Genomic DNA, 27,600 nt, shown 5'->3' on the forward strand with positions numbered 1-27,600 from the left:
GAGAAGATGTCTGTGACCCATCCATTTGGGCTATGTTGGCCATGAAAATTTAATGCAAAGTTTGAGAGTTTCAAACACACATGATCTTACCCAACTGGTTTTACTGCCAGTGTGCTGGGCCTGCCAAAAGCGATACTAAAAGCACAGGCCTTCTGTCCTGCTGTCTTCCAGAGGCAGCCAGAAACCTACACTTAAATTTGCATCCAAAGAGTTCTCAGTGCATGGACTCCAGACTGCCGCAGACTTCAGCCTGATGGCCCAGGGCTTGAAGGCTATGAGCCGCTATAGATGGAGATACTGGTTTTAGATCTCCTTTCATTGTTGCTTCCAAAATCTGGGGGTTTGATAGTTTTTTTACTATTATGTAGATGATGTGTCAGGCACCTTTGTTAAGAGAACAGAATCATAGAATAGTTTGGGTTGGAAGGGACCTTTAAAGGTCATTGTCCTGGTTTTGGTCAGGATAGAGTTAATTTTCTTCCTAGTAGCTGTTGCAGTGCTGTGTTTTTTTTTCAGTCTGAGAACAATGTTGATAACACACTGGCAACTTTTTAGTTGTTGCTCAGTTGCACTTACCCTGATCAAGGACTTTTCAGCCTCATGCTCTGCCAGGGACAAAGGGCACGGGAAGCCAGGAAGGAGCAGAGACAGGACACCTGACCCAAACTAAACAAAGGGGTATTCCATACCACAGCATGTCATGCCCAGTACATAAACTGGGAGGAGCTGGCCAGGAGGCACTGATCTCTACTTGGGGATGGGCTGGGCATCAGTCAGTGGGTGGTGAGCAATTGTACTGTACATTGTTTGGGGGGGTTGGTTGTTTGTTTGTTTTATTCCTCTTTTAAAATTATTATTATTGTTGCTGTTGTTATTACTATTATTATTATTACATTTTACTTTATTTCGGTTATTAAACTGTTCTTATTTCAGCCCGTGGGGTTTTACCTTTTTTCTGATTTTCCTCCCCACCCCAGCAGGACAGGGAAAATGAGCGAGTTGCTGAGTGGTACTTAGCTGCTGGCTGGGGTTAAACCATGACAAGGTTAGGGTAGATCAGCTTGCTCAGAGTCTAGTCCAACCTGACCTTGAATGTTTCCAGTGATGAGACATCTACCACGTCTCTGGGCAACTTGTTTCAGTGTTTTACCACCCTCATTGTAAAAAATTTCTTCCTTATATCTGATCATCTGTGTGTCCCTCCTCTGGACTCACTCAAGCAGTTCCACATCTCTCTTGTGTTGGGGGCCTAGGACTGCAGGTGGGGTTTCACAAGAGCAGAGTAGAGGGGGACAGTCACCTCCCTTGACCTGCTGGTCACGCTTCCTGTGGTACAGCCCAGGACATGGTTGATTTCTGGTCTGTAAGCACATATTGCTGGCTGATGTCCAGGTTTTCATCCACCAACACAAACAAGTGCTTCTCTGGAGGCTGCTCTCAATCACTTCACCTCCCAGGCTGTTATTGATACTGGGGGTTGTACCAGAGCAGGTGCAGGACTTTGCACTTGGCCTTGTTGAACCTCATGAGGTTCACATAGGCCCACTTCTTGAGCTTCTCCACGTCCCTCTGAATACCATCGCATCCTTCAGGCTTGTCAACCACACCACTCAGCTTGGTGTCATCTTCAGACTTGCTGAGGGTGCACTTGTTCCCACTGTCTGTGTCACTGATGAAGATATTTAACTGGTCCCAGTACAGTCCCCTGAGGGACAGCACTTGTCACTGATCATGATCTGGACATTGAGTATAAACAGACATAGATTATTAACAGATGCTTCTTGATGTGATAGGTCTCTAGTCATAAAGAAATACAGCTATCATCTTTGAATCAAATAATAAAATATTCACATTTATTAACTTCATTATTTTAATTAAAAATTAAGCCAATTTCTGCCTACCTAAACTTTTGTATTCCATTGCAATCCTTTAAAATATTGAATGTAATTCTTCTATCCTGACAGTAATTAATTACAGTGCACTTTCCTCTTATTATCAGTACTGAGTGACCATAAAAATAATATGTAGAAATCTATCATTCATCATAACATCTGCAGTTATTTCTCAAATAACTGAAAAATAAGGTTTGCTTTTCATTTCTTAGAGTTGTGGCTGACTCACACAATTTTGACTGATACTTCAGCAATTCAAAGTTATATAAACAGTACAGACAGATCAATCTAAATGAGGGTGCTGAATAAGCAGAAGTAGGGATTTATTCATAGCTAGCTGGGTATTGTTTCCTCCACTCTAAAAATAAGTGTGAAAAGGAACGTGTGCTCATTCTGTGCTCAGAATCTGAGTCACACCATAGTTGGAAGTATTCTTTTTGAAAGATTTTGGCTTGGCACACCTCTTGTTTTCTGTCTGATTGTTCATTTTTACTATAATTACCCAATTTCTCAGCATCACTTTTAAGTTTTCGTAATACTTATATTTTTAAACTAGACTTTTTCACTTCTTAGATGAGATCAGTGGAGCTTCAGGAGGCAGGGACTTTCCCAGTAGTAACCTCCTTCCTCCACAATTTGGTGACGCTAGAGCTAAGGGAGTATGTCCATTCCACAGCCAAGGATAGAGACCCAGCAAAAAGCCCTTCCCCTCCCTTCTCTATGAGTGAAGATGTCTGCTCCATGCTGAATTTTAGGCTCTTTCCTCACAGAAGGGTAGAGAGGCTGAGGGAGCTGGTGGTGAAGGTGCTTGGAAAGGCCAGAAGAGGAAAGTGCAGTCAGTCCCTGCAATGTAGCGCGAAGTGGAGCACATCGTGGGAGACATGTTTATAACTGTATCTGGTAATGGGGATTACTGGGTGTTCAGCACTTCAGTATAGTGACCATCAGTAGATCTGAGTCTCATTATCATTTCAGCATCATTGTTTGCTTCTTTATTACCACCCAAATGCTTTGTCATTTTTAATTCCATAAGGCTTACCTTTTCTCAGGAAGCAAGTTAGGATCTACTGCTTCATCATCAAATACTTCACTGATAAAATTCTTACCACTTCCTGACATAGGTGAGCTCAGGTTAAGGAAAAAAATACCTGCTTTGTCCTCATTTTCTCCTTTTTCTGCTTCTTCTGACTCTCTGACTTCCTGCGCTGGTCTTTTCCATCAGGGCTAACCTTCTCAGTAATGTTTTCTGACTCTTTACATGCAGAATCAGGTAGACTTTTTCATACAGGTTAGAGGTGGCAAGGAGTAGTTGGTAATTGTGAGTGTGCTATGGCTTCCAAGCTGTTTCTGCAGCAAAGTCAAACAGTCTAGGTTAGACCAGTGTTCAGCTGCACTCAGAAACAGCCTGGAAGTACTGAGGCAAACAGGCACAGCAGAAGGATGGATTAAGCAGTGGTGGGGTTTCTGCAATTAAATACTCATTCTGCCCTCCCTGTCTGCGTGAAGGCTTTTAGTCAGGTCCAGCACAAAGAGCTTAGTTTAAACTCTGCTGGCTTAAACTGACCTCTTGACTTTGTGCTGGGGTGGCAGAGGAGTATGCACTCATTTTTAAGTACAACAAGGAGGCATCTGAGTAAGAGAGTGGCAGCACTGAGTCAAACCAAGGGGAAATACAGACGTGTATTCTGCCTCTGCTACTGCCCTTTGATAGATCTAAGGAAAAAAATAGAACAGGGAAGGCGTGAAGGGATACATTCTGTACTCTACCCATCTGTATTGTATGCAACTCTTGATTCATAATCTCTGCCTTTACATTTAAAAGGCTTTCATATTTTTTTTTTCCTTCCATGATATTGTATAATTGCTTTTTGACTATATTAATGATACTGGCAGCATCTGACAGTGAATGCTATTACTGTTTTACGCTGCGTGAACGAAAACCAACTTCTTTTGCTTGCATTAAACTTGCTAATTTCATTGGGCATCCTCTTGTTCTCATGTAGTGAGAAGCCAAGCATCCATTCATTTATTTTCTAGGCACTTTCCCAGGGTTTTCCTGGTTTTATATATATATGCCATATCCCCCTTCAGTTGTCCCATTTCCAAGCTGAAAACTCCAAATCAATTTACGCAGTTCCAGGCTTTAATTGTCCTTCTTTAGTTCTCCCATGTAATTGTTGAGAGGCAAGTACCAGAGTAGCAGGCAGTATACAAAAGGGAGTTTTGTATAGTGCTATAAAGGTGTTTTCTCGTTTGTGCTCCTTTCCTTTTTTCAAAGCTCTTAACTGCTGGGTTTTTGACTGCCAACGAGCATTGTACATATGTTTTCTTTTAGTAAGTTTTGGTTTTATTAAGTCCTTTTCTTAATTGTTTTTAAATAAAGCACAATTAAAATGAATTATTTGGAGTGCTTTTTCTACCTACAGGAAGCTGAATTTCAGTACCTTATGATTAGTGTTTCAACAATAACATTTGAACCAACCCTGTCCTTTGCTCAAGCAAGATGAAAAAGAGCTGTTTTTATTAGAGATTTTTCAAACATCATTACAACAAAGTTATAGTGTTTAAACATTCAGTCTTTGCATTATCCCTAAATATGACAATTTCTGAGGTTTTATGAGTCTTCCATTAGCTCTACGCTCTGAGGCTTAGGCAAGGAATTTCAAGACACTGAGAAACTCTTTTTGATAGAAGATCCACTTTACATTGATTCTAATATTTCATTAATGGCACTTCATTGAAATAGCTGGGAGTCTCATCCTGTATATTTTTTTCTTTTGAAACTGTATTTTCATCATTTTTATGATGCATTGATTGTGTCAGTATTTGTGAGCCAGTTTCTTATTTTTATTTGTACTGCTTATACATCTATTTGAATTGAGGCTGGCTAGATAGCAACAAATAATGCAAAGCTCATTTCTGAATCAGCACAAAACATATTATGTTAGATGGCAAAATCTGGAAATTATACTGCATTTTCAGCTTGAGACTGAAAGAGTTAAACCCTCTTTGGCTTGTAATCTTAAATATGCATTTTCATTTCTTATATTTTTATACATTTGATATTCATAGGTGGTTGGTTTTTTTTTTTTGTTATAACATTTGTCTCTGTCTCCCACTAATGCGTACAGTCAGTCGAAGTGAAAAAGTAACATCCAAAAATAGAATGAACATGTCCTTCATTTGAAACATCTTATCTACTATACAGGGTAGTAGCATTACTGCTAATTACTACTGCACTCAATATGTACGACAATGGCAAAACTAAGAACAAGGGGAAAAAAAGCCACTTTTAGTTTCACAGTTTGCATCACACTAGTCCTATAAACCTGGGATTTGTGTGCTGATATTTATGCAATCAGTGGAAATCAGTGCATACTTCACAAGATTTGTGTAGTTTAAGGCATCTCTGGCACTTTGGAATTTTCAGATTGGTAAAATGGCTTATGTCAGGGAGGAATTTTTTAAATTGAGGAATCCTTTTTTTTTCAAAATATGTAATATTTCAGTCATGCAATCTCACCAGCAAAGGTAACATGCTATTAAGAAGATACAAAAGTAGACTTCCAACTGAGCACTGCCATCAGGTGCTCTCAAAATACCCTGCACTATCAGAGCTTAGAAGATTGACTGACCAGAACTGATTTCAACATCCTTTGGAGGTACAGTTTTGCAAGTGGATCAATGCTCATTTCCCTCCCCATCTTAGACCCCAAATCCTGCTCCCCTAGCTTTAACCCTGGGAGGCAGAGAGACTTCCTGCAGACTGTGTGACTGTGGTCACAGACAGCCATGCAAAGGCACTACTCTTTGCCCTAATGGCACTGGGGCTCTGTGTCAAAACTGATGTGATCTCATCAAATGAAAAAAAACAGCAAGTCAGTTTTCATTCTGTCATCCCTAAGCCCAGAGTGAGTAGAAGGGCCACTGAACACAGTAAACTTCTCTAGTGTATTACAATTACAGAAACACCTGGTACAAATACTGTTTTGCTAAACCACTGTGAAAACTTCCCAGAGTATTCAGTAGTTGCAAGGCTGCTCAATTACTTACCTGTATTGAGGTGGTTGTATGGCTGAACATTGTAAATCATTGGAAATACACAGACATACTAGTACCAGTAATAATTTTTACTCTGCCTGCAAAATACATCTTATGATGATTTACTGTGCAGATATAACATCTTTATTTAGTGTCCTACTCATATGTGGTTAGAATTATTTTTGCCAGTTGCTACTATTATTTGGTGTCACAGAAACCATAAATTGTGCAATTAGAATTAAAAAAGTGGTAATGCAGTCTAAAATAACTTCAGCAGTTTAATATCATAGAATCATAGAATAGTTAGGGTTGGAAAGGACTTTAAGATCATCTAGTTCCAGCCCCCTGCCATGGGCAAGGATACCGTACACTAAATCATGTCACCCAAGAGTCCATCCAACCTGGCCTTGAACACTACTTCGCATAGATGCTTTTTTCTTTGGAAAAGTTTTTCAGAGCTGGACAGTATTTTTAGTTTTCTGTACTAATTGCTGAAAATCTACTTGTAAGGCGAGGTGTTCACTGCCCACCTTGCAAATGAAAAAAGATAACTCAATAAGAGCATGCTTTTATCTTTATATTACTTTTTATTTTTGGTTCTAGAAAGGACTTGATTTTTTTTTTTTTTATTATTAATATAATTTTTTTACCATGTTTTTGATGACCGATTTCAGATATCAGTAAAAAAAGAAGTTTTGAGACCAGATGTACTAGAAATGCAAATGAGCAAATATCAGTAGATAAGATGAGACCATGATCTATCTTATCTAGTAACACTTCTGACTGAAAGTAGATGATTCAAAAGAGGAAGTTGGCAGAAATTTTATGACAGACAAATAGAGGGTAATCTCTCAGCCACCTTAAGTCTTCTCAGAATTCCTTAGGGCTTAATTTTAAGCCCTAAAGCATAGAGTTTCAACTTTCTTTGAAAATATATTGGCATTACCTATTACAAATCTGGAGTTCATGAATAGCAAGAATTTTGACAAATATGAAAAATGAGATAGTGCAAGTGTTACTGAAAACTGCAAATCTCTCAATTGTTGAACTATTATTTACCTTCTAAGCAGGTGAAAGAACTGGGGAAGGAGGGGGGTGATATGGCAGTGAATAGCCAATATTTTATGGTCCTTTTGATCCTTCAGAAACTCCTGTATTGTGGTGTGTTACAAAACTGATTTTTCCTAATGGTTTGAAATAAGAAAACAGCTCTGCTATGATGCCCATTTGTCATGTTTTTTGGGTGAAAGTTAAGTTACCCAGGGAGTGTTAATACAGTATATACTTTTGTGAGCATGATTTGATCACTGGTCACAAAGAAACTTAATTCACATTTCATGAATGGTGAATATTTAACTTCATGAAAACATTTTGAACTAATCTTTGGATTATCTGATGAAGCAGATGCTACCTCATGTAATCCCGTTAATCTAAAATAAAAGAAGAAGCAGCAACAAATGTATTTCTCCAAGTTTATGTGTTACTCCTTTTCTTTCCAGACAACTATTACGGCACCCCAAAGCCTCCAGCAGAACCAGCTCCACTGCTGTTAAATGTAACAGACCAGATCCTCCCAGGTGCCACTCCCGGGGCTGAAGGCAAACGTAAAAGGAATAAGTCTGTGAGCAATATGGAGAAGACAGGTATTGAGCCACCGGAGGAAGAGGAGGAAGAAAGACCTGTGGTCAATGGAAATGACGTGACAGTAACACCAGGTCTGTTTCTCCTTACTTTGCAATGCATTTCTGTTATTCACAGTCCCCAGTTAACCTCCCTCTGCACTGAGAATATCCATGTTCAGATAAGAATGTTCTTGCAAGTCTGAAAGCCAGGAATCCTGAATAATAGGATTTTTCTGAAGCCTAAAACAAATCACTTAATCTCCATTTGAGGAGTCATCTCACTTACCTTAACTTCCATAATGATATCTGACCCTGAACCAGTCCCTTTGAATCCTCTTTATAGACCAAAGAGAAAAATACCTACTTTCTGAATACACTTCATGTGCCTGTTTTAGATTTCTAGCTTAGGAAATGAACCACAAATTCCTTTTTCTTTTCGTTGTCTATAGAGGGAGTCTAGAGAACTGTAATTTGGTCAAATGAATCTAGTCTCTGTGTTTCAGGTCTCCTTGTTCTCAAATGGTGATGCAAGACAGTTCACTACATTATGAAGTGAACTTTTGTAAATCGTTATGAAATCTTGGCAATCTTGTGGAGTAAAGTTGTCATCATTTGTGGCAGTGCCAATGAAACTTAGCCGGCAATTCTATCAGGAAGGACCCTTTTCAGCAATATTCCAGAGCTTGCGTAAAGCTGATGAGGGTTTCAGAGGTCTAGTCCTAAAATACGGCTGTTTTACCCCTTGGATCACAGTTCTACAGAGAAAACAGGGCTCAAGATAGTGACTGCTGTCCTGAGAACACTCCAGCCTATTTGCAAGCAGGTAATCAGCTTCCCCTTCAATGTTTCAGCAAGTCGTCATTTTACAGTACTTAATAAGTTTTATTCTGAAACATAATTTAATAAAGCATGTTGTTGTGTTATTCCTGTAGGAAATTAAAAAATTCAGACTTTTATGTCTGTCTGAGAAGTAACTGTGAATCCTTTTTGGTGAACTTAGAAATTTGGAAGCAAATTATTGAAGTAGAAGTCTGTAGTGACAATCATACAGATGACAAGATAAAATGGAATATTGCAAGCTCTCTAAATATATAGCTTAATGTGAAACAAAAAATGCATTACCTAATCTGCTAAGCACAGTAAAAAGATTTTCATACTGCAGGTTCTATATATAGTTTTTCCTTCTACTGCATAAGAAAATATATGGGGTGAGGGTGGATCTCATACTCCCCTGTTGGCTTGCCAGAGGGCTGCAGCATTACTCCCTGGCCATTGCCATCACATGCTGTATGAGCCTTGCTCATCCGTTCTTCATAACTTCGGATCTGTCAGCAATGCTCTGCTGCTTACTGCCTTTCCTACACAGCTAACAGAAAAGGATGAAGCCCAGAAATCCTTACATAAAACATCAGCACTGGCTCTGTTGCCAGGATACTTCCACAGCAAAAGAGGCAAAGGCAGGATTCAGTCTCTGTTGTGTATTGTAGAAATCATCAGAAAGATCATTCTTTGCAGTTATTTGAAATGTGCCACTTAACGGGCCATTGCTGAGGAGCAATTTCCAGGGCAATGTGTTTCAGCTTGAACTTGATCAAGAGGTAATGCTCACCTGCTTTCATCCTTGCATTGCACACCTCTAATTTGCTTCTCCCAGACACATTCTATGTGAGCAACGACTGGGCAGCACCCAAGAAACAGGCACTGGCATGTGCTGTGTTACAAAATGAAATACATGAGCATCGGTGCAAGGCAGCTCCCCTCCTCCTTCTCCTCCTAGCCCCCCGCAAAGTAATTCCTGTAGGTGTGGCCAGCAGAACAAGCACTGCCTGTGTTGGCTCTCATGGTTTCATAAGCAGGGTTTTGTTGTTCAGTTACACTGATTGAGGACTTTGGGGATTGTAGCAAAGCCGCTCTGTACATACATGCTGTGTTGCTTTTGTTGGGCAGCGTAGCTCCCACGGACCTTGTTACTGCAGTCATTTTCTCTGTGAGCTGACAGGGTCTTAGCTACTTCCAAAATGTGTGCACATTTGGAGTTTATGTCTTTGAACAATCAGAAAACAAGAATAAGTTGATTTTGAGTTATTATTTTTTTAACTCTTGGTGGAGAGAGCAATCTAGTTTTTATGAAGCAATGGAGGCAGGGTATTTGTTATTTCCAGTTCTTTTAGAAAGTGTATACTATTTAAAATGCTTCACTTCTAACAGGAGTCTTTTATTAAACACGGGACTCTTTGGGGACATCCAAAACATTAATACATTCTTTATAGATGCTCAGGAACTTAATGGGTTAATAACTGTCAAAGGTATCAGAGTCTGGCAACTCAAAGGACTGCTGTAACACCCAGGAGTACTACGTGGAAATAGTAACAGAGCTAAGATGAAACTGAAGGGAATAAACCCATCTTTATCAGACCATTTGTAGTTGCAGAGATCTTTGTGCTTTTGGGCTGATTTTTCAGACCACTTTTCGGTGTCTGTTGAGATAATCTGTGCATCTCTTGAGATTTATTAGTAGGAATCAAATTTTCAATAGTTCACTTCTATATACCTTGCTTCATATGCCATCAGACTCTCCTCAGATGACTGTTTATGGACTGAAGATCTTCAATCATGTTTCATAATTGTCTTCTTGTTAATTTGTGTTCCCCGATGTGTTTATTTCTGATTTTTGTCACCCTTCCTTAGCCTGGAATCTCGGTTCTTTAGGATGGGACATTTGGCTATTTTAGAACAGAGCTATTTCAGCCCTTTGTCCTGGATCAGCTTCTCTCAGGAGGGATTTATCTCATCCAACGTTAATAAATTATATGCTAAATGCATCATTTTATTTGAGCTACTTGTCTCTGCACTCTTTATAAAGCCAGCCATATCCTGGACTGCATCAAAAGGAGCGTGACCAGCAGGTCACAGTATCACAGTATCACAGTATGCTAGAGATTGGAAGGGACCTTGAAAGATCATCTAGTCCAATCCCCCTGCCGGAGCAGGAACACCTAGATAATGTTACACAGGAATGTGTCCAGGCGGGTTTTGAATGTCTCCAGGGAAGGAGACTCCACAACCTCCCTGGGCAGCCTGTTCCAGTGTTCCGTCACCCTCACTGAGAAGAAGTTTCTTCTCAAGTTTAAGTGGAACCTCTTGTGTTCCAGTTTGTACCCATTACCCCTTGTCCTATCATTGTTTGCCACTGAGTAGAGCCTGGCGCCATCCTCATGACACTCCCCCTTTACATATTTATAGACACTTATAAGGTCACCCCTCAGTCTCCTCTTCTCCAAACTATAGAGACCCAGCTCCCTCAGTCTTTCCTCATAAGGGAGATGCTCCACTCCCTTCATCATCTTCGTTGCCCTGCGCTGGACTCTCTCCAGCAGCTCCCTGTCCTTCTTGAACTGAGGGGCCCAGAACTGGACACAATATTCCAGATGCGGTCTCACCAGGGCAGAGTAGAGGGGAAGGAGGACCTCTCTCGACCTACTAACCACCCCCCTTCTAATACACCCCAGGATGCCATTGGCCTTCTTAGCCACAAGGGCACAGTGTTAGCTCATGGTCATCCTGTTGTCCACTAGGACCCCCAGGTCCCTCTCCCCTACACTGCTCTCTAACAGGTCGTTTCCCAACCTATACTGGAACCTGGGGTTGTTCCTGCCCAGATGCAGGACTCTACACTTTCCTTTGTTATATTTCATCAAGTTATTCCCTGCCCAGCTCTCCAGCCTGTCCAGGTCGAAGGAGGTGATCCTGCCCCTCTGCTCTCGTGAGACCTCACCTGGAGTATTGTGTGCAGTTCTGGTGTCCTCAGCATAAAAAGGACATGGAACTGTTGGAACAAGTCCAGAGGAGGCCACGAGGAAGATCAGGGGACTGGAGCACCTCCCGTAGGAAGATAGGCTGAGAAAGTTGGGGCTGTTGAGCCTGGAGAAGAGAAGGCTGCATGGAGACCTCAGAGAAACCTTCCAGTATCTGAAGGGGGCCTATAGGGATGCTGGAGAGGAACTCTTCATTATGTACTGTAGTGATAGGACAAGGGGTAACAGGGTAAAACTTAAACAGAGGAAGTTTAGATTGGCTATAAGGAAGAAGTTCTTTACTGTGACGGTGGTGAGGCACTGAAATGCGTTGCCCAAGGAAGTTGTGAATGCTCCATCCCTGGCAGTGTTCAAGGCCAGGCTGGACAGAGCCTTGAGTGAGATGGTTTAGTGTTAGGCGTCCCTGCCCATGTCAGGTGGGGGCTGGAACTAGATGATCTTAAAGTCCTTTCCAACTCTTAACTATTCTATGATTCTATGTTTCTATATAAGGAAGAGAGAAAGAGGAAATTCCAAAGAGTAAGAGAGCATAGCTGTTTTAGATACCCACCTTAGGGGTTCATCTCCGCAATCTAGAATGTGCATTTCAGCCTACAGATACACAAGAGCCTAGATAGCTAAATTTAAATGAGGAACCCTACAATTTGCCAAGCAGTTTATGATCTATTATCTGTTAAAATGGTCGAGAGTCAGCATTGAGTTTCTCATACCTAGTGCAATTGCCCACATAACTGGACTGCTGGCTGCTCTAGGTTGGGTCTCTGCCATTCACTGGTTTGGGTGAGGCATCTTGCACCTCAGAAGCCTTTCCTAATTGATACGGCATTGAAATGAGCAAACCCTGCAAAACTGTTGATTTGACAAAAGAGGTGAAAAGAGTCTTGGTCAAATTGCAACCTGATTGTCAGACTTTCAGTTTTCACTGCTGTTGCTGTTTGTGTCTGCAGAGAATTAAGTCAGTCTCCTTCACAACCAACATCATGATTTGACACTTTTGTTGATCATGTCACATTTGGTTCACACTTCTGACTGATTAAGTGTTTATCATCCAAACTCCAGAAGATCCACTCTAAGACTGGAAGAATGCTTATGTGTGTGCATTATTCTTGCATTCCTTGAGGAATGATAAGCTGCATGCAGAGAACAGAAGTTCTGGCAGGCTCAAAGGAATTGAGGAATAATATATGACATAAAATTTGAAAATGATCATTCCATGCCTTAGATTGATAATGAAGCAAAAGGCTAGACTCCCAATGCTGTCAATCACCATGCAAGGTGCAGTAGTCCCAGGCAACAGGTTGTGCTTATTGTTTTATTATTATACAGCAAAGACAGCCAGAGGCATGAAAATAACACACAAAGTATTCAAGAGCCATGAGACACTTAAAACTACTGAAGTTGGTATCCATTGATATTTCTATTGTATGTGTTCTCTGAACTCAATTTGTCCCAGTTAGGTTGCAATCTCTGACCTACAGAGTACCCTGTAGTCACCCGATCTCCATGTCTCCTGTTTTCCTTCTCTCACATCAGTTCCCAGTTCTCATTGTGTTAGTAGTCAGTGGGAACAGTGCCTCTCTGCAAAGCACCAAAACCCAAGTGTGGCAACAGCTCTGTGGGTAAGGGAGGAGCTCCAAAGCTTCAGAGTGGTATTTGCACAAGAAAATAGATGCACATAGCTTGGCAAACATGAGTTAAACTACTTTTGTATCTAACAGTTATTTAATATAGATGGAATGTTTCCTGTGCAGAATTTAACAAATTAATCATTAGATACAATAAGGGTTTAAAGAGCTGCAGTATTTCCTTTAAGAGCTGCTAAAACCAATCCATAAATTACTATTTAATGGTATTTCCTTTAATTTGCTCTCTGCAGATATCGCTTAGGTCATCTGAATTGGTTGTTTTGGAAGAAAAAAGTAAGTTTTTAAACTTCACTGCTTGAATAATCTGCAGCATTAAAAAAAAGAGGAATAAATTGTCAAGGTCCTCTTACATGTTTGGATGGCAATTTTGAAGAGTTATACTGTAAGTAATACAATTTAAAGTGCAAGTAGAAGTGTTGATGAAGAATCAAACATAACTGCCAGTTATTGGTTCTTTTTTTTTTAAAGGAAGTTCTTTTTATTCTACATGTGCAGTAATTTGCTGGTGCTTTACTAATGTCTATTCTGTCACTTCCCAGGATACGCACTCTTGAGATACTGTGCTAAACTGCTTTTGAAAACTGGACCATGTAATCTGCTTTGTAGCAAAACAGCAGTTCTAGTAGGCTATTTCACTTGACATAAAGTCGATTGTCTGTTTAGTGACAAGAATACTTCTGGACTTATAGTATGGTACAATTTTGGGATCTTTTTTTATATCATATATTGTCTGAAGCTAAATATCTGTGCTCACAGTATGTTACTGTAGTATTTCAAACTTAATTTATACATTTAAGACAGTGCTAATTTTTAATCAGAACTCCTTGTTTTTTTTTAAATCAAACATCGTCTACGAATATATATTAGCAGAAAGAAAACCAGTAAGGTGACTATCTGCCTTACCTGGAATATGTGAATGATTGATACATATAACAAAAGATAAGATGACACCATATCCCAGATAAGTATAACAACTAGGCTGTCCATTGTGTAAAACTTAGTGTTATTAAATGGCATTAGGCAATTCTGCCGTAATTTCTTGGGCCCTACTATCATGATGCCTTGTCCATTCTCAAAGTAAACTATTAAAAGATAATGATCCTAGAATTAATAATTCATAAGTCTGGCTTTAAAATAATTATATTTTTAAGTTGTTCAATAAACATCAGGTTTTTTTCCCCTTTCACATTTTGATAGTAATCTCTGTCTTAGACAGGCTCAGAATATTTCTTTTAATCCTCAAGGCTTAATTTTCTTATTTTTTTCTTCAGTTTAATCTGTACAACATCTTTCCTGGAGCAGAAATGTGATCAAGACTGCGGGTAGCCTCAGGAATACAACTCACAGATGCATCAATGATGCCTGAGACAAATGAGGACTTACTTTTCCTTTACAGAGATAAGAACAAAAAACCCAAAGAACTTGCCAGAAATTGCACTGGCCTGTTCTCAGGGGAAGTGGAGACCATGCATCCTCACTGCTTTGCAGGGAGATCTTACATATTTCAAAATGTTTCCCCTGTCCACAGTCTTTTCTCCTCAAGACTAAGCCAGTTTGGTTTTTAGTCTTTTTATATTGCCAATCTTGTTGTTGCTGCTTTGTTTTTGTCTTTTATGTTTCCCATCTTCCTTGACATTAAATTCTCAAGACTGGGCACAGCACTTCTGATTCCATGTGAAGGTAGAAGGACCTGTATCACATATGGTTAATCTTCCTGCCTATTACAATGTCTGTTTTTCTTTTGCAACAGTATCATTATTGACTGGAGTTAGTGGTTAGACATCCCTCACGTCCCCATGTGTTTTCACTAGGAATTCTGCCTAGGTGTTTGCTCCCCGTCTTGTATTCTTACAGCTGATTGTGGCATTTTTCACCAGGCAGATGCCACATATTTTGGAAAGCCAAGGCAAGGCAGGGCAGGGAATTGGGAGTGGTAGAGAAGGAGGAGGGGACTTAAGGTCCCTTGGGATCCAACTGATCTGCTGTGGGATGCAACTAAGCAAAACTTGTGTTTGTGTCTCTCGCTAATTCATTTCTTCCCACAGACAGATTTACATTTCCAAACAGCATAAAATGATTGTAGTACCACGTAGTTCGAGTTAAGATTGAGCAGCATTAGCTACATATGGCTGTAGAGCTATAGACCATCACCCTGTTCAACAGCGCATCTAATTTTTTTTTCACACTATTTGAAAAGGCTGTATGTGTCAGTGTCAGAAATCTTTCTTTAAGATCATGAAAGCTGTATCTACCATTTCTCCCCAAGGAGCAGCACCTGTTACTCTGTCATGTAAAGAAATAAGATTAGTTTTGCACAATTTCCTCCTAAAAAATCTTGACAATTATTTATCATGTTTGAAGAGTTGACATGTAGGTTGTTTGATTACTGATCCCAACATGCTTCTAGGAATTAAGAAATAGAAGGATATGAAGTTACAATTTAATGTGTCTTCATCTTTTTTTTTTAACGAAAAGACATAATGGCCTAATTGAGCAAATTACCAAATTATTTCAAAGGGAACTTAGGTGCTCAGTAGTTAAGAATACAAAACTATCTAAAAACCTGAATCAGAGATACTTTGCTGAAACCAGGACTGTGTCTGTCCTTTCTAAGTTTCTTTCCTCCAGGAAGTCTCAAAAGTGTGGCCATTACCAGCCATGAGTGTCTTTCATTGGTTCCCACAGTAGCCTAGGTTTCATTTCATCAGGTTCTGCCAGTTGAGGATGGATGCTTCATCTAAGTTTTACCTGACCTGTTCTCTGCCCACTCTTCTTCATGTTCTTTAACCTTATTGCTGACATTAATTACATCAGTCATTTAATCATAATTAATCTTTTTGTAGTAAGGACTAAGGCAAAAAGAGCGTAAACTGCCCTGTTTTTTTTATGCATCATATACTATTAGCTTTTCTTCCTTCCCGCATACTGAAATGAGTCTGCTTTTGGTGGTGGTATGATTATTATTAGTAGTAGTAGTATTACTACTATTGTTGTTGTTGCTGCATTTAGAGAAAGTTTTGTTGTCACCTCTAATGCCCCTAGACTGACTGTTCTATTTTGCTGCTATTTGTTTTCTGTTTTAATCCTTACCAAATTAATGTAATTTTCACCTTTTTTACTGTTCTGTCTCATGTAGCAGACCACTGAAAAGTCATGGATTAAAATTATCCCTAATTATGCTATTTTTCATTAGAACAATTTGTGCTTGCATTCTTAGTATTGTTTATTTAATCTTTACCAGTTCTCTTGAAGCCCTTTACCATTGCTTGCCACAACATGCAGTTTATTAATTCTGTGAGTCTGTTAAAATCTAGAGGTTTTAAGGCCATTGTTCTTAATTTTTTTGCTCTTCTTTCATGCTGTCCTAAGCATCACAAATTAGATCAATTTCACCCAAGTTGTCTTCCACTTCCTATGCATTTCACAAAAGTATCTGCATAGTTCCATGCTCTGGATGCAATCATAGTTCGTTTAAGGAATTGTAATCTTGAACTTTTTTGTAGATTACATTGTTGAGATCTTTTAAAAACATATTTTCTGTTTTCTTTTTTTTTTAATTATTCAGAGACTTCAAGATAGCCCATATAATATTACTCAGACAAAGTGCATATATATTTTAGATGATACAGAACAATACATTCTTAATTCCTTAATGTCTTTATAAACAAGCTACAATAGTCTCAGTTTGGTCTCTATTACACCATGTATGTATCTTTTGTTTAAATACTGGTGTGAAAGTTCACAGTTTGTTCTCAGTTCTCCTCTGATGTTTATTGTCTGTGTCCCTATGATTTATATCTTTTGGTCAGCTTATGTTAGTGGCCTTCATGTAACCTAATATAAAGCCATGTTCACAAGGTCTCAGATTCATCTCCCCTCATTTTAGCTATCTAGAAACTGAGAAACTAGACTAATCAGGACTGAATTTGGTTTACCTAACTTAACATGCAGGGTCATCTCAGTCATCTGACTACAATCCTATCTTATAGAGTAGAGATTCAGCCAATATATTACAATTTTGAATTTATTTTAATTGCAGTTCATTTGCCAAAACCAGGGGTCTAACTATGTTTTCAATGAGATCAAGCTTCATTTAAGTGAAACAGAAAAAAAGGACCAAAGGATGAGAGCTTCTATTGTCCCCTGAGGGAACAGATTCTTGTCACAGTTCTTCAAGAAATAGTTCCTAAATACACCATATGATAAAATACAGCTTACAGACACATCCCTAATAGACCAATCAGTCAATTTTCTTTATCTCCACAGATGAAGGAATCTCTTTCTTTAGTAGGAGAAGTTCATTCAACTATCCTCTGTTTGAGCTAGTAGTAATCAAGAAAATATTGTGTTTTCTCCATTTTTATTAATAGTTGTGTGCATGGAAACCCAGGTATGTGATAGTCATGTAGATGAACATATAGACTCTTATGTGTAGAGGTAAGTGTTCAACAATGTGGATAAGGCACATTTAGACTCCTTGTATTGCACACCTGGTCCCCATTTAGCTGATCTTTTTGAGGTATCTTTGTGGGTTTGTCTTGTGCTTGTGTTGAGCAGATGCTTTAATTTGTATCACTAAGTTCTCTGCACTTGCTTAACTAAAAGTATGTGGACTGGACTTCAGGAGCTGGTAGTGAAAGAGATACTATTGGACAGCATTTTTAAAATTTCTGACTTTATGGAAAGCGAAATTAATTAAAAGTGAAAGAAAGAGGAAAGGATCACTCCTTCCTGAATATATTCTTGTTACAGTGAGACATGACCACATTGGGTATAGGAAATATTTGACATCGGCTGTGGAAGACTAATCATCCCACAGATTACATCCATAAAATCACAGCCACTTACTATACAGTTAATACATTGCTATGAATTTATGGATGTCATATTTATATCTTTGATTTATGGATATATGTAAAGCAATTAGTGTATATACTTTTTTTAATTGAAAAAGATTGTCTGTAGTAAAAAAGCAGTTGCTTTACGTGTGTATAGTTTGACAAGACACAAGATAGTAGCGCTGCTGGATATGAAACTGCCGTCTGCTGAGTGCTTACTGCTGGTCTGGAAGGACTCCTGGGACAGAATGAGCCAGAACTCTTTAGTTTGTTTCTTAGATCTTTATTAGTTTCTTGTTTCAGTTTGGGTTTATTGCTTTGTTTTCTTTTATTGTGTTCCAGATAAAATTCATCATCAGAGGGACCCTTGTGTAAACCTAACAGAATTTCTCTTTATTTCAGTTCATTGTGTATTCCTTGGAGACTTGCACCCAGTAAATTCTTCACCATTAACTTGGATATTCAAAACCTGTGATTTTTCTTCTCTTGTAGAATCAAGTGAACATGAAGAGAAGAGCACAGGTGTCTCAGGTGAGATATCTTCCACCCAACCTTGTCCTGCACCAGGATATACTCAGCCTGAAGAAGCAAAGGAGGATATGGATGTAACAAAGCAGACTAAACCTGAAGAAAATGATGACTTGGGCCCACTGCCTGATAACTGGGAAATGGCTTATACAGAAAAGGGGGAAGTCTACTTCATTGAGTGAGTCTTATTTCTTCTCTTTCTAATAGCCGTATTGTATTTAACTGGGTGGAGAAATGGTTTGTATGCTGAAGTGAAGCATTGCACTCATTAAACAGCAGGGATGTTCTGGCTGTCAAGGCTCCTGAGAGCTGGTGGCAATCCCTACATTACTGACTTACATTGAAACATGCTGTTTTTTAAGACTAGTAACTGGACTGCTTAGCAGTTTGGTGTCAGCAATTAAAGCTGTTTCTTCTGTTGTAAACAATGTTTTCTGGCTGTTCCAGTGCTTATGGAATAGTAGCACAATTCCTGGGTTCTTCCTTATGTGGACAGAGGTGAAGAGGGATGAGATTTTTACCAATTTAAGGAAAGAAAGAAAGGCAGGCTAACAAGTAGCTAGTGAATGGTAGTGAGAGGCTGTGCTAGATTTTGAAATAATAAAATAAATGAGTAGACAATAAGGGAAATTATTAATGTGTAGAAACACTTACCTGTTGGTAGGCTTTACATACCTGCTGCTACCGTTGCTAATTAGCCAACTCAGAACAACTGGATATGAAAGTTTTTTCTTCTCTAAGTGCTGACATCAACACACATTACCAAAATAAGAACAGAGAAAATCAGTGAGTTCTTATGACTTAATGCCCTACAAAAAAAAAAAAAAAAAAAAAAAGGACACCCCAGCATCTTCAGTAGAGCACTACTACAGAGGTAGCACTAGCGTTTTGCTTTAAGGAGCTGCCTCAAACAATTTGGAATTGCCATTATTCTGATTATTAGTAGTTAAAAATAACATTTAGTGGTGTCACTTCTGCCTTAAGTTCCTTAGTTCATGTAAAATTTCATGACTATCACATGAAATGTAAACAAATTATAAGTATAAAGTTTGTGCATATGATTTTGCATGAACACTGGCATGACCAACTATAGCTTCTGACATACACAAAGCTGAAAAGAGCAGTAGCTATTAAAACATAAGAGTCTTTGCTGAAAAGAACAAACATACGCTTATTCTGGAAAAGAGTAATTATAGTTGTTTTGTCCAAGCAAGCAGAGAAGAACTAGCATGACCTCAGGGCAAGCTCAAACCCTTGTTTCCTTCCTTCCGACCTCACTCTCAAATTTAATTTTTCTGCACATATTGAATGCTCTGACAGAGAGCAGACTGAATTATGTGGCACTTCCATTTTACTTGTTGTAATAAAAGCTTGTGACACGTTTGGGGGGGTAGGAACTAACACACCAAGCTATGACAGTGCTAAGCACTCCAGCAGGGAATTTAATAGAAAATAAACATATATTTTGTAACAAATACAGTGAATGTTACAGCTTACTTCCTTTCCTAGTAATGCTCTAGTTTACACTGCTGTTCTGACAGCAATCATTATTCACTTCCACTAAATGAGTGTTATGTAAAGCAGAGAAATCAATCAGAGGTGCAGACTGGACAGGAAGACTGTTGTAAGGTCTACTTGCCTTTGGGATTATATTATTAAATAATGTAATTACAAAAAGTGCAATTACACTTGTGTAAAAATATGAGATGATTTTACTAGAATCCTATCAAAGGATAAAGTTTGATCATTTGAGTTTTCACATTGCACAGTCTTCACAGGGTTAAGTAGGAATGTAATGCTGTGGGGATGCTGTTAAATTGCCTCTTTGTTTACAAGTCACTTTGGTTAATGGCATGAAGAGACTCCATTTGCTTTCACAGAAAAACGGAAAGATAAAAAGACAACAAAAACCTATTTGTCTAACAACATCTCCCTGAACAGTAGTATAGATTGTACTAGATTATTAAATAATAGATGAAAACCAAATATTTTTAAAGTGTACATCACAATGGGTGGAAAAAAGTCATGCTAGGCAGCAGCTTTTATTACTTTATTTGAGGTTCATATGAATTGCACCTTTAAACCCTAAGGACTTCAAGCAGTAAGTGATCTCAAGTTCCAGGTTGTCACAGGTATATCCCAGAGGTCTTAGATTTCATGACGACATTTACATTCATTCACCTCAGACTAACCTCTAAAATTTGTATGTGAGCTCATTTATGAAAACTGCCATCAGAAGTAAGGTGGCAGATTTACAGTGAGAGAGGGAGTGACTGTAAGAAGTAACACTGTCTGTAGACAGTATTATTTATTTGTTAATCGTTAATGGCCCAGTTAATATTTTGCAAAGCACAGTGGAAGGAATTTCCTCTACCTCAAGGACTAAACAAACAAAAAAAAATCATATACTAGATCCACTGCATGATTCAGAGGATGGTTATATTTTAGAGCATGGCTTGATCTGTTTCTTCCTTTCTTTCCCGTTTTTGCCATAGGTGCATGACCTTATGTTTACCTATATCAGCATTCACAGACAGAACAGGAAGAGCATCCCTTCTTACAGCATTATACTTACCACTGTTTTTCAGGAAGAGCTACTTAAGTACATTTCTTGGGCTGTTTCCAGCCTCCCTTACACAGGAATCCAAATTTTCAACTAGAGGCACATATGACACATAGGAGTCCATCTCCTACACTTTATTTCATTGAGAACATACACAAATGAGAGCATTCAGTAATTAAAACACTGTATATTAATTGGAATAACACTAAAGAAACCTCCAGTTCTTCTCCTCCTTCCCTGCTGATGAGTGTGACCTATTTTTACATGCTTAAATAAACTGTAGCCATCACTGAGGGCTGAGGAAGGGCTGAAATTCCTCATAGCCTTCAGCCCTCATCTTGCCAGCTGCTCTCAAACCACAAACTAGAAACATGAGCATCATGTTGTCCTCATAAAGTCAGCAGATACTGTCTGTGCTGGATCTCAGGCAGTCAATGTTTGCTGTGCTGGTCCAGTACAGTGTTGGAAGGAATACAAAAGGACCAAGTTTCTTGGTTCATCTGTTATCGTGTGCAGTCAGCATTAAATGCAGCCCTTCCCAAAAACTCCATCACATACACCATTACATTATAGACTGTCGCAGAGTTGGTTACAGACTATGATACTTATTTATAAAAGGCAGAATTGATTTTGCCTCTCCAGGCCTCTATTCACCTATAAGCAGCAGAGCTTTCTGGACGGTGTGCGGGGAGAGTAAGACATTAAACCAGGAAGAGCTGCAGTTTGTAAATCTGAGCTACAATGAGGTCTTGAAGAATAGTCTCAAGGATATTACACAGCCCATGACTAAAGCTATATAATTCTATACCATTTAAAAGCACATGCAGTTTCCTTTGTTTATACTAATTTAAGAATTGTTTTGTTAGTGGAGAAAAGTCTAGAGTAAACTCAAACCTCTTTAATACATCTTTAAAGGATCATCTGTGACTTATGGTGATGATTTTTAGGGCAGTATGACCACATGAGGTTTAACAAACAACTTTTCAATACATCTTACATTCAGTCTCTTCCTGCTTCAACACGTACTTCTCCAAGCAGCATAGTCAGCATTGCTTTTTGGACCTTTTGCAGTATCTTTCTAGTCGTTAAAGCATCTTTTTTTATGAGGGCACCATAAAAGACTACAAAACAGCTATAAAATAGTCCTCTGCCAAGGACTCTCCTCTTCACAGTAAAAAGCAGTCATTAAGTTTTTGAATACAGCTGGTGCTATTTTAGGTTTTACCTGAAAAGAAGTACATTGGAAAAGTAAAATCCTGCCCTAGTTTGTTTCTAGGAATATTGCTACTGACTTAAATGGGATCAGTATTTCTTCTCAGTAGTTTTTCATATAAGAAAGGCTTTTGACTGCAGGAGTAACATGTTTATCCTAACATCTTGCTTACCTAAAGAGTCATGACATATTCAGCTGTTCTTGGTTGCTCCATCAGTTCACTGTCAGAAAGCAGGATATATTACTTAGTCCTGGCTACACCATTACGTTTGATAACTCTTGTCTTTTACACTAGAAGGTACTAGAAGTACTGAGGTGGAAGTACACCCTCCTACCTGATCAAGATTGCCTCCATATCCTGCAATAATTATCCGATCTCTTATAAGCTGGCTTGGCACTCTTATGAGTATTACATCCTCAGTGTATTAGTGCTTAATATTGAATTTTGGCATGTTTTAGTTATATGGCTATTTCTGCTACTTTAATTAAGTAGCAGTTAAGATGGAGGATATTTTTTTCACAGGCTGTTTTAATATTTACTCCTGATGGGTTTGTCCTTTAGGAAACAAGCAATCTTGTGCCAGTACGACTTTATTGTGTGGACAATTCTGAATCACCAGGGCTTTTGTGAATATGATTGTAGATGTCTGCAATTCTTTATCCTTGCTTATATATTGTGTTGAATTTGTCAGTTTTGGTCAGCATAACAATAATCAGATCTTCAATGCTCTTTGGACTTCAACATGACATACACTGGGACAGGCAATAGAAAAGTTTTCTCTTGGTTTCTTTCTGCTGAGACCATTTCCTTGCCTCATATCAAATTAATTAAGAATGGGGAGATGATAAAACTGGAAAGAATTTGGGGAATGCTGAGGTTTTTTCTTCTCTTGTCTTTTGATGTTATAAAGACATTTTCAGTCTGTACTACTGGTGTCGTGTCCCTTGCTCTCACTTGCTGTTTTTATCTATGCTGACATCCATGTCAAACTGCCAGCTCAACTCCTGTTGTCTTCCCTCACTTTCTTATTTCTTTTCTTTCCTCTGTTGCTCTGCTTTGCTGAATTCCTCTTCCAACACCTTTACTCTGGTGTTTGTAGTGGTATTATAATTTTTCTCCTTTCTATTTATTGAGCTAGGTGATTCAACTCACCTGGCTTGCCATGTAACACTAGCCATCTAGTATAAACCAGTTGCTAAGACTCTTCCAGTGGTCAATAGAGAGATAATTACCTCCAGAAGCTGGTTCATCCAGTCCAAAGATACGGCAGAATTACTTTGACTAAATATAAATGCTTCTACCAGTAAAGATGCCCTGAGCTCTTCAAGAGTATGTCTACAATAGTATGTAATTTGGGTCAAGAATACACCTTTGAAGCAAATCTGTCTCTCTCTGTGAACTGTAATTTGGTTCACGTTTCAGCGTGAATGAACTGAATTCCTTTCAGCTGAAACTAAAAAGTTATCTGTAGGAGTATACTTAATTGTGTCCAATCCCTGAACCCCTGAACTCAGTCCATGAAACAAAAGTTGAGTGAAAAGCAGTCTGAATTCCTACTGGTCTAAACCATGTCCATATCTAAATTGACAGCATCAACAAACCACAGAATGAGACACTTGGTGCTGGTGACCCAGCATCCACAGCTACTAGGTCTTTTCAGGTGCCATGGGCTGCATGCCAGTAAACGATCTGTAGAGCATTAAGTGAATTCTTGCTGTGCATCCTCTGGTTTAAATTCAAGTGAAAGAAGTTTACAAGCTGGGAGAATGCTCAGTGTGCAAAGGAAGATAACTGAGAGATTCGCTTGAAAAGTGACCTCCTAATCTGAGCCGAAGCACTACTGTAGAGGCATACAAGTAGCCCAAGGCATCTCCATGAAGATGGCAGATGTGACACAGAACCCATCAAAACCAGCCCCCTTCTTGGAGTGGCAGCCAGTGGCCATTTGGGAGGTGCCATAGGAGCTGCTGTGTCACTATCAGAAGCACATGGTTAGGCCCCTGGTCCCACTGGAAAATAGGTAAAATACATTATTCTGCATATGTGCCTCGCCCTTAGATAGAGAATAACCCTACACAATTAATTGTAATTTCTAGGTAGCTGAAGTCTCATGAGATGAAGCCTATTTTTTTGTCAGAAATTAACTGCCTAAATCAAAGAGAGTGATTTAAACAGCAAGATTTACCGAAAGAGACTTTAAGCATTTATATATTCAAAAAAAAAATCTTACATAAACATATTCTGCTCCTACAGAGGCCTAGAGGCACCACCACTGTATTAGGACTGAGTACATAAGTGCTTAACTAATGGCCAAGGCCATCTTGGGTTTCACAGGATAGGCACCTCCAAACCTGTGTCTCTTCAGGACCACATACTCCAAGCACATCTAGCAGACTGACAGTATGAAATGCAACACAGGCTAGCAGTCATAGCTGCTGCCATTCAAACCATAGCCAGAGGATGACTCCTTTTTCACACTTAGAATCATAGAATAGTTAGGGGTGGAAAGGACCTTAAGATCATCTAGTTCCATCCCCCCTGCCATGGGCAGGGATGCCTCACACTAAACCATGCCAGCCAAGGCTTTGTCCAGCCTGGCCTTGAACACTGCCAGGGATGGAGCATTCACAACCTCCCTGGGCAACCCATTCCAGTGCCTCACCACCCTTACAGTAAAGAACTTCCTCCTTATATCCAATCTAAACGTCCTCTGTTTAAATTTAAACCCATTACCCCTTGTCCTATCACTACAGTCCCTAACGAAGAGTCCCTCTCCAGCATCCCAAGGCCCCCTTCAGATACTGGAAGGCTGCTCTGAGGTCCCCACGCAGCCTTCTCTTCTCCAGGCTGAGCAGACCCAACTTCCTCAGTCCCCTGATCGTCCTCGTACACTCCTCTGGACTTGTCCCAACGTTTCCAGCGGTTCCAAACAGTTCCAACAGTTCCATGTCCTTTTTACATTGAGGACACCAGAACTGCACACAATCCTCCAGGTGAGGTCTCACAAGAGCAGAGTAGAGGGGCAGGATCACCTCCTTCGACCTGCTGGTCACGCTCCTTTTGATGCAGCCCAGGATACAGTTGGCTGTCTGGGCTGCGAGCACGCCCTGAAGCCAGCTCATGTTCATTTTCTCATCAACCAACATCCCCAAGTCCTTCTCTGCAGGGCTGCTCTGAATCTCTTCTCTGCCCAGCCTGTAGCTGTGCCTGGGATTGCTCCCACCCAGCTGCAGGACCTTGCACTTGGCATGGTTAAACTTCATGAGGTTAGCATCAGCCCACCTCACAAGCGTGTCAAGGTCCCTCTGGATGGCATTTCTTCCCTCCAGGGTATCAACCGAACCACACAGCTTGGTGTCATCGGCAGACTTGCTGAGGGAGCACTTAATCCCACTATTCATGTCACCAACAAAGATGTTAAACGAGACCGGTCCCAACACCGATCCCTGAGGGACACCACTCGTTACTGGTCTCCAGCCGGACATTGAGCCATTGACCACAACTCTTTGCTTGCGGCCATCCAGCCAGTTCTTTATCCACCGAGTGGTCCATCCATCAAATTGATGTCTCTCCAATTTAGAGACAAGGATGTCATGTGGGACAGTGTCGAAAGCTTTGCATAAGTCCAGGTAGATGACATCCACTGCTCTACCCCTGTCCATCAGTTCCGTAGCTCCATCATAGAAGGCCACCACTTCCCTTCATGTGTGCAAGAAGTTTGGGCATTAACCCACAAAGGGTGAATTGCAAAATAGCCATCTTAATGCTGTTTTCCAGTCACTGTCACACTACACACAGAGTAGTTTAAAATCATTATTTTGGTATCTGAAAAGCTCTGCAGATCTGAGGATCTTAGACTTACAAAGAGGAGGGAGGAGTAAGCATTTTAGAAGTCAGCTGGCCTACAGTGCACTTCAGTTTCCTCTGTGCCATATACTCTTCTTTGCTCGAGCTGTTTTATTGAGGACCATCTTGAATGTAAGATGTTCACAATAAAAACCCAAACAAACCCATATGTGCTGTCCCCAAATACACTGCAGCAGCACATTGGTAAATACGCATTTCAAAATATCTTTCACGATAATGTGCAAATTACATACCTTGCAAGAGTCACAATTTAGAATAGGTTTGTAGTGTTTTCAAAAGACATTAAGGCTATTACTGTCAGTAACTACTTTCTATATTCCCTTCAAAAGTGTTTCAAGAGATTGTCTGAGGGCTTTGTTAGTACAAGAAACTTTATCTGTCGAAGTGCTTTAAACTGACAGATTGCTAACACAAATCCATTATGTTAAGATCTTAAGTAAAATAATATACTCTCTAAAAATAATTAGGAAAAAGAAAGATAATACATTGCTAAATAAGAAAAGCCACACTCCTAATGTTTTTCTTGCTTCCTAAAGGTGTGGAAGAGAATCCAGTGAGATTCCTGAAGAGGCTCTGATCCTGGTGTCTAGCTCTAGTGATAATGGAAAACTGGGGCATAAACTGTCTCTGTGAAGTCTTAAGAGCAGAGCTACAGAGGAAATCTGAAGTGCAGGAGGTTGAGTCAGGGTGGCTGGGAAGTATCCTAAGCTTTCTTTCACACTGTTTAAAAGCAGCTCAAGACTATTCTTTCTGCATATGTTTAAAATTGTCTATAACTGATACCGGAGGACTCTGATCATAATAAACTCTGCTGGGTGCAAATACTTGGCAAAGAGACAATATTTAAGGTAGCACAGCAATATTATTTTATTGACTTTTGGCTACAATATTAAGCTCCACTGCTTTACTGAGTGACTATTTTTCTAATTACTTTTCAAATTGGCAATGCATTTCAGGCCTATAAGTGATTTCTATTTTGTATAGCAGGTAACAAATGAGGGTTAATTTAAAAATGTCATGCTATTCCCATGCTCTACCTGCCTGAAGCAAAACCAAAGGGATCCTTCATTGACTGCTTTCAAAGTTTCCAAAATTAGGAATTTGCTCTTGCTTTTAAGACAGATTCTAAGACATGCATAGTTGATTTCCCAGCACTTGTCACTTAGCTCAATCATCCTAGCTAGTAATCAAGATCATTGAAATTGTGTAAGGATGGACTTCCTAAACCTGCCCTTTAATGAAGTGATATAGTTATTGCTTAGTAATGAAGCAGTGGCCAGTAGAAAATGCTGGAGGAGCCACAGCTGTATTTCTCACCGGATGTTTTGTTGCATCACTTCACTCTCATTCGGTCAGTGATAACTGCTCCAACTGCCTGTTTATACATTTATTCCACAGCTGCCACTGCTATTTATCTGCAATTCATTCATAAGTAATCTATAAATCCCCAGCCCCTTTTCCTTATGGTTTGCCTATAAGAGTTTCCAAATGGACATTCATGATTAGACCTAGTGGTAAGGAAGGCAGGTTATACAGTGCACATTTTGTAAGGTTTTTAGTACTTAGAAATCATC

The 27,600-nt window shown here is 39.5% G+C and overlaps 1 protein-coding gene across 16 annotated transcripts in view; it reads left to right on the plus strand.

Moving 5' to 3' along the window:
* MAGI2 (membrane associated guanylate kinase, WW and PDZ domain containing 2) overlaps positions 1 to 27,600 on the plus strand; it is a 747,917-nt gene that overhangs the window by 491,708 nt on the left and 228,609 nt on the right. For all 16 annotated transcript variants that reach the window (XM_062631997.1, XM_062631996.1, XM_062631998.1 and 13 more), the window contains 2 exons: positions 7,433 to 7,648; positions 18,347 to 18,560. In XM_062631997.1, coding sequence (XP_062487981.1) covers positions 7,433 to 7,648; positions 18,347 to 18,560 — 430 coding nt within the window. The remainder of the gene's footprint in view (positions 1 to 7,432; positions 7,649 to 18,346; positions 18,561 to 27,600) is intronic.

The sequence above is a fragment of the Pezoporus occidentalis genome, unplaced genomic scaffold, assembly GCF_034315485.1.
Source record: "Pezoporus occidentalis ecotype Australia unplaced genomic scaffold, CSIRO_AGI_Poc_V1 ctg38, whole genome shotgun sequence".
NCBI classification, from domain to species: Eukaryota; Metazoa; Chordata; class Aves; order Psittaciformes; family Psittacidae; genus Pezoporus; species Pezoporus occidentalis.